Here is an 8,104-nt window from a genome sequence, read left to right as displayed (position 1 = left end):
TATATGAACCTGAAAATCAATACAGAGCGAAGGAAGAAAATTGTTAAAATTATATAAAATAATTTTTTCCTGGACTTTCAAGGAACATTTTCAATACTATAAATCACTAGTGAAACAACCAATGAAGTTTAAATTATTAATTTTTAATATTATAATTTATAAAAGTATCCATAATATAATATTTAGAATCTGTAAAAGTAATATCTGCCAGGAATAGGCAAAAACTCTTAGTTTCACTTAATTGCTTATGTGCTTATGGTGTATTGAAATCAGTTCTAGTTTTAGTATTTTAATTAAAATTTTGGTATAGGAATTTAACTTTAGAAAGAAAACGTGCTTAAGTCTTGTCTCGTAAAACAAAGTCGTAGTCATTCCCCTTGGCAACTACTATCACAACTAATCAGTCATTTTATAATTTCGTAACGTTGCCCTACGTAACACTGTTGTTTTTTAATTTTATGTTTGTGCTAATTCCTTATTATCGCTGCTACAAATGTCAATCCCATGATTTTAAATGGTCATTTACGAGTAATTATATTGATGTTACCAATGATTTTTTTGTTTAGCAGATCCAATTTCTCTTCAGATGCCTTCCAGAACTGATCCTAAAGTGCTAGAGGATCTGCAGCGCTTAAGGGAATGGTTAGGAAAACAACCACATCTTCCTCAGGATATTGGTGTTTTTAATTTTATTATTATTTTTTTTTTCTGAGTTGTAGTAGTCTTTATACTAAGCTAATTTATTTGATATTGTATGGTAGCAAAGTCATCCTAATAGAAACAACATTTGGTCAGTTTTGGTAAATATTGACAATAAAGGTTGTTAAATATTTATGTGCTTCGTATTTAGTATCCTAGCTTCTATAAATGCAAATTTTAGCTCCAAAGACACTAGACCATGAAATATACTATAGTGTTTCATGAGAATATAATATAGGAATATGTAAAACTTAACCAAAATGTTCAACGTTCATTGTAAAATATCGAAACTTCAATACCAGACTTTCATGTCATTTCTCCATGTAATGTTGTGCATATGTTGTATGCTTTACAGTATTGAAATTCATTCTCTAGGATACTAAAACTTAAGGAAATATTATTTATTGTTTAATGTCTATTTATAGAAGACTGTGTTTCTTATAAACTACATTTACTAACAATATGACCACAATTAGCTTTAAATATTTTTTGTAATTATTGAACTGTTTTCTAACTGAATTCATAATCAGTTATCGAAACATGATCCATTTTAGGTATTTTTATCAGTTCAGTGCAGCATTTTGTTTTTTTTAAATACTTTTTTATGTATTGATAGATATTACAATCTGCCACAGTTGAGGGCAATAGGTAATAGTGATGAATGTTCTCATACATACTAAAATAAAATAAAATAAATAAATCAATGAAAAAGAAAAAAAAAGAACTCTCTTAAAATATAAACAAACAGAAGAATAAACAAAATGAACATAACCAAACTATGTGTATGAAAAATAAATAAATAAAATAACATAATGATAAAATAATATAGTCTCTAGTCACATTTACACTCTAATATACAATATTTACACAATCGACCTGAGGATCCCTGAGCCCACTCTATCCCTCACGTGTGAGGGGTAGAGCAGAGCTCAAAAGATCCCAGCGCATCCCTCTCGCCGCATCACTGGTAGTGAGCCAGTGGAGGCTGAGCAGGTGCGCTAAAGCCGCAAACACTCAACTTGAGTGGAGAATCTGGCCATGACCAGAACTCCAATTGTAGTGCATCATTATTAGAATATAGACAGATTTTATCCTCTACCTCAGGTTAAATGCTGAGAAGTTGACATTAAAAATGAAAACATATATTCCCTTTATCTATTTCGTTTTTACAAATTATATCTAGTTTACAGTATTTCAGCTCATTGTGATAATGAACTGGGCCGAAATAACTATAACCTTTTATTAAATATTTTAACGTTCTTGTCTTTTCAAATTTATTTAGTATTTTGTTAGTACAGTAATTTTATTAATTTAGATTACATAGTGCTCATCAATGGTGTGTGGTGTTATAGATGAGCGAACTTTGACAGCTTACATCCTTGGAACAAAGAGCCTGGAGATAGCGAAGCAAAAGTTGGACGCCTATTACACATGCAAGTCCACGGCACCTTATTTCTTTACCTTCCCAGGAAGAGACCCAGAAGATCAAGCATTTAAGCGGGGCTGTGAAGGAATGTAAGTAAGGTCTAATCAATTTATCTATGTATTATAAATCTACTTTTCGAGTATAATTATTATATCTTCATTTACAGGAAATATATAATACCTTAAAATAAAATAGAAATATAACACTACTGCTGACGATAGAATTACTCATATCAAAACCAATAAAATAAATCCTTTGGCCGCCAGTAACTCGGTGGTTAAGAGACTGTGCAATGTGATGTCTATTGTTGGTGCCGGTTCAAATCGGAACAGGGGGTGTTGACTTTTTTCATTGAGTGGTGGTCCCACAAAATGAAAAACTTTGACCCCCAACCATGGTTAGGCAGTATAGGACTCCAATGGTCTTTACCGAAAAAAAAAATAAATCCTTGACTGGACAGATAACCAGGTCATATATAAATGTAAAATAAAATAAATGTGTACCACTACAACTTATAAATGGTCAGTGGTGTAATATTTTGTAAGGAAGTATTAGGAGATGATTTGGTCAGAATTACGCTCAACCGCCAGAATTTCCCTTATTAGCTAAGGGTATATATCACTGCTTGATATGGCTTCCACTATGGTTAGAATATACCAACTACCTTTAAACAAAATAAAAAAAAAAAAAAAAGAAGAGAATATTTGATTTGAAAAAAAAATTCATTGTCGCATTGTCTAAAATCTGTTTGGACAATCATTTATGCATGGTTAATTTTTAAAAAAAGGAGTATCTAATATTTTATTTTAATCATGTTAATACGAACTTCTCAAATTTCGCAACTTGAGTTTGAAATATTACTTTTCTTGCTGTCGCTAGAAACATAAAACTGCTTATAGTGAACATAGGAAGTACAAGGACTGTAAAAACTAAAACTTACACTCATGGTCATTACACGTTCCTAGTGGGGAGCAGTTGCTTAGAAGTGAAAAAAAATTATGAATTTAATAAAATTGTTTTGTTTTTCAAGCATATACTAATTGTAATTATTAGTTTAATAAAGTAATGCGACAATTATAAATAATGTTCTTAAAATTTTGGCTTCATCTGCCAGTTAACGAAGGCTATAGTATTTAACAGCTATTATTATAAACAGACTATCATTATAAACTATATAGTATAAACTATAGACACCTGGCACATTTCGACAGACACTGACCATAGAGGAAGTGACCTTTCCTTAGTATTCTATATCAATGTAAAAAGCAAGGGCTGACACTTAGGCAGGTACAAGCTGTCATCTCACAATGGACTTGCATCAGTCTAACTATTTTATGTTTAACACATGTAAGTCAGTTCTCACAAGTCCTTAGGTCATGGTACCTTACTCCCAATTTCTTGGCAGCCTGGCCACCCTGTTTCTAGTCACGCCTTTTCCCCTCTCCCAGATATTTATTTCTAATTTCATAAGCTCTCTAGGCTCCGCCTAATTTCCTAAATTATCTGATTGGTCCAAACCCCTTCTCCTATTTCACTATTCTTCCTACCCCCTCTTCTCAAGTGTACATATATATTTCCTAGCACTAGATAGCTAAGTTAGGAGAGAGACACTCTGTAACAGTGAAAGTAACATGTAGTTCTTGTAAATATGTTAGAATAAACTCATTTTAGTCTTCACTGATTTTTGTGTTATTTAATTTACCTTTTCCGTCTGAAATTTTACAACCTGATTGACTATGACTTGCCCCCCTAGTTTTGATCCTGGGTATGCCCTTGCTTACACTTATGTATTTACAAATGTAGTTTTCTACTCTTACTTTCATTCTTTTAAGGATCATTATTATTAATTTTTTTTTTTGGTGTTTTAGATGTTTTTTTAGAATAGTGAGTGGTTTTGAGCTAGAACAGCGCATGGCCGTTCTAAGAAAATATTTATAATTAAAACCATTCTGTTATTTTATAATTAATTGTATGCAGTTATAGTCGTACTAAAATATCAATTATTACAGTGTGCATAGTTACGATCAACTAATCTGAGACTTCTTGTAGGAAGCTGTTTGTCCTACCAAAGATGACCCCTGAGGGATACGTTATCGTGATGAGCGTCTTCGACTTAGACCTTTCGAAGTTTAACCATCCTCAGTTCGTGGCACGGGTGACGATGATGGTAGATTTGTGCATGAAAGAGTGGCCTGAGGCAGAGGGAGTTGTATTAATTTGTGACCTAGCAGGTCTAGATGCTTCCATCTTAACCAAGCTAAGCATACCAGCCAACGCTTTTTTTCTTCCTTGGCTTGAGGTATTAAATAAAAATATTTACACACCTTATATAACAAAAAAACAAAAATTTTGTGACGCAGTTGGTGAATTTTATAAATGCTTCACCGTTTATTTGCAATGAATGCAACAAAAAATTTCAACATTTAATGTTTTAAATTATTTAAAATAATTAATTTTTAAGGATTTCCTTGTTTGTGGTATCATTATTGATTACCTAGCAAATGGAGGTATAGGAAGTGCTTATGTGCTTTACATATTTACTGTACATTGAAACCTTTCTATAATAAATTATAAATTTATAGTTAATTGTTTATATAATAGGCATAGTGAGTTACTGGAAGTAGATAGAATTTGTGGTCCCTTTGTCATTTTGTACTGAAGAATATTCTTAAAATTTTATTTAAAAATGACGATGGGAACAAAAATATTCCTTTGTATTTATTAAGAAGAACTCTTTTTTAAGCAGAGAACGAAGAAATTCAAACTGTTTTGGGGATACCTTAAAATTTCTTATGAGGTCGTTAAGATTTTGAGTAAATATAAAAGGTCTTGAGATGAACACTTTTGTTAAAAAATTACCAAAATCTAATTTTGTTTGTTTTCCTTACTTCTATCAAAATACGAGACAACCTAGACATCCTGGATTGGATGACATTTTCAATGTCACATTTTCTGAAGTTTTAGCTGTGCGTAATTCTTTGCAGTGGATTTGCCAATTTTAGTGGATTTTTGGCCCTAAAACAGAAAAAAGTCCTATGAGGTCAAAAAGTTGGCCATCCTTCCCCATCTATAAATTGAAGGAATGATTTGTAAATTATAAACTATATTATACATTTATATTTAAAAAAAAACAATTAAATATGTTCCCTATACCGCCAGGGTGCAGAGGGTGGAATGCTAAATCAACCCTTGTGAAAAAGGATGATTTGGTATAGTAAATTAATATATTTATATTATATACTATATAATAAATTTATTTACATGAATTGACGGAAAGATAATGTTTAGCCCAATCATGTTATGCCCTTCACTAAGAAAGTAATTGAAAATGTACCCTAGCAGTATCCAAAATTTCCTTAGTGTTAAGCAACTAATTTTAATTTATTTCTTGGAGTATTTAACGTAAAATATTTTATTTTATTTAAACTGATGGTACAATATTGAAATTATTATAATTTATATCATGTTATTTTCCAGAAAGCTATCCCGATCAAAATGAAGAAATTACTTTTTTTTAATTCGCCCAAGTTCATCGATGTAATAGTTAATACCTGTTTAAAACCATTTTTAAGCCAGAAGCTATATAACAGGGTATGCCAGATAATATTTACTTTGTTAATTAAATTAGGCATTAATTGTTAATTGTTAATAATAAATTTTAAAAAATTCACTTGTTGGTCAATCAATAATATATATACTTCCCTGTTTCATTTGCCTAAGCATTAGAACTACAGATATTTAGAAGGATCAGGAGTATTAATTTTCTTTTATCAAGACAAATATTTCCACACCCATTATAAGTATAAGATAAGAAACATTATTTGCTTGTTATGTTAAAATGACCAAAGGTATTCCGTAAAATGTGATATCTCACAATTTCTTGTTTATATTATATATTTATATTCTTTAATCACTTCTTCAATGTTGCACGATTTAACTATTTTTTTTAAAGATTGGTTGCATTAGTAAGTGTTTTAAATGTTAAAAAAGCCTAATCCTTGTATTACGGGAAGAGAGAAACGAAAAGAAAAGATTGATCAACGGCCTTGATGGATGGGTTGCAGCCAGGGCTTTGAGAGCATTCCATCCGCTCCTACTCTGCCGAATGGAGGAGTTCAAGTTTCCCACGACCCCTTTGAAGCTTTAACGGGAACTTTTTCGTCGCACGAATTGGTGAGGACTTTTTGCCTCCAGCTCTCAACACCTGCGAAGTATCTCAAGACTCTGTACTGGGACCATTATTCTTCATAGTCTTCACGGCGCCAGTGTCTGTAGAGTAAGAGGCAGTGGGTGCAGGCTGTACGACACTGGGTTACACCTCCAGGGCTAGGCCTCAATGGGCCCTCGATTAGTATGTTGTTATCACTATTTTAGGAGCTCTGAAAGATTGCTTCATGGTGAACCTGGGAGAGACTGACGCCATAGTAATGTCGTTTCGGAAAAGTAAAAATAACTGTCTGCTTCAGCGCATTCAGGTCCAGCTCCATCCTCTACCTCGGCGTGACTCTGGACAGGCATCTCACATTCTCCAGTCACATAAGGGGGAGACTCAGGCATGATAGACTTATATCGTATAGGTTGCACCACTTACCAGGCAATCCAAGCGACAATCTCTGATGTATCCCTATGTCCTTATAATTGTATGTATGTAATTTTTTGTAAATTTGTTCTAAGAGGGTTCGTAATAAAAAAAAATTGGAATATGGTATTACGAGTTGAAGAGCTGGATGGGGAAGATCCCGTAAGATTATTTTAGTATCAAAATCATACAATTGGTTTTTTTTTTTTTTACTTAAAGAACAATATAATAAATTAATGTCTACTGTGTTGTATTGATAAACGTTGATATTTTGACACAACACCCGTGTGTTTATTTTTTAACAATATTGAAAAACATATTATCAACATTAAACGAAATACAAAACTTAATTTTAAATAAGCTATATCTACTTACAATTGTATGGAATAATCTACTAATACTTACTTTTAAGTTTCACATTTCTGTCTCGTTTAGTGAGGCATTTTGAAGTATAATATGTCCATTTTGTCATTATAAATATATAGATGAAAGAGCAAAATAAAAAAAAAAAAAAAAAGTAGTTTTTCTATAAGCTTCACTGTCATAATTCTCTAAGTACACACAAAAACATACCCATATAATTAAAATTTACGTTTATATTATGTTATAACTTATTTAAATTTTTATATCAGATGTTGGTTACAACAGAAGATGTCACAGTTACAAAGAAATATTTTCCTGAGCAGTTGCTGCCCTGCGATTTTGGTGGTTTAGAAAAATCATCGACTGATTTGAATAGTGAGTATTATATAAAAAATTGAAATAATTCCATGTGACTTAAGTATAAACATTTGACTTTCGCAAACTATACAAACAAATGGATTTAAATAATTGAATATTCTGTTTTTAAATTTTATTTTACATAACTAATTAATTTTATGTAAATTTAAATTCATTTAGATAAATACATAATTGACCATGTGTGAGCCATTGGGTTTTGATTATTAGACCTTGGCTCAGAATGTCTCCTTGGTATCAAGTTAAACCAGAGATGTGTGTGTGTTTTACGTACTGCTGAAATGAATATTAATAAAATCAGTTCTTTAACTTATTAGTTCAAATCATTAGTTTATTACAATAATATAAGAATACACATTTGTGTGCATAAATATATAGTTGTAAATGTAATAATATTTATTTATGGAAATGAAAATAGCACTTCTAATTCGTATTTGTCGTTTTAGATTATTGGCTCGAAAAGCTTCGGAAAAACCGAGACTGGTTTGAGAAGACGAATCAACAAGTTGTGGATGAGACGAAAAGACCGCCGGACGATAAAAACACTTACGGTATTAACGGGACGTTTAGAACATTGAATGTAGACTGATTATAAAAATTCATCAGAACTCATCACTGAATGTCAAACTGTCCATTAAATGTTTTTATTATTTTAAACTTGA

The 8,104-nt window shown here is 31.4% G+C and overlaps 2 protein-coding genes across 4 annotated transcripts in view; both read left to right on the top strand.

Moving 5' to 3' along the window:
• LOC106685523 (alpha-tocopherol transfer protein-like) overlaps nt 1-2,190 on the top strand; it is a 27,211-nt gene extending 25,021 nt beyond the window's left edge. Inside the window, exons 8-9 of one of the 3 annotated variants that reach the window (XR_010844454.1) lie at nt 567-677; nt 2,052-2,190. Coding sequence is in view for 1 of the 3 variants with exons in the window: in XM_014428256.3 (XP_014283742.2) it covers nt 570-617 (48 nt within the window). In the remaining 2 variants the exon portion in view is untranslated. Of the gene's footprint in view, nt 1-566; nt 678-2,051 lie in introns of those variants that run through there. The other 2 variants (XR_010844455.1, XM_014428256.3) reach the window with 2 other exon arrangements.
• On the top strand, nt 694-8,104 carry LOC106685524 (alpha-tocopherol transfer protein-like). Its single transcript, XM_024358697.2, has 5 exons — nt 694-2,214; nt 4,175-4,424; nt 5,603-5,716; nt 7,337-7,442; nt 7,889-8,104. The coding sequence occupies exons 1-5, from the start codon at nt 2,033-2,035 to the stop codon at nt 8,029-8,031; spliced, it is 795 nt and encodes a 264-aa protein (XP_024214465.2). The 5' UTR covers nt 694-2,032; the 3' UTR covers nt 8,032-8,104.

Source organism: Halyomorpha halys, unplaced genomic scaffold, assembly GCF_000696795.3.
Source record: "Halyomorpha halys isolate HHAL.00 unplaced genomic scaffold, Hhal_1.1 Scaffold708.1, whole genome shotgun sequence".
Classification (NCBI taxonomy): Eukaryota; Metazoa; Arthropoda; class Insecta; order Hemiptera; family Pentatomidae; genus Halyomorpha; species Halyomorpha halys.
Note: the sequence above shows the minus strand (reverse complement) of the source record. Positions and strands in the feature narration are given on the sequence as shown.

Bases quoted from the DNA above. Each gene is read 5' to 3' on its own strand.
- LOC106685524 (XM_024358697.2), top strand. From the start codon at position 2,033: ATGGTGTGTGGTGTTATAGATGAGCGAACTTTGACAGCTTACATCCTT. The intron at 5,717-7,336 runs GTATGCCAGATA...TTTTTATATCAG, and splicing joins GCCAGAAGCTATATAACAGG to ATGTTGGTTACAACAGAAGA. The intron at 7,443-7,888 runs GTGAGTATTATA...TTGTCGTTTTAG, and splicing joins ATCATCGACTGATTTGAATA to ATTATTGGCTCGAAAAGCTT.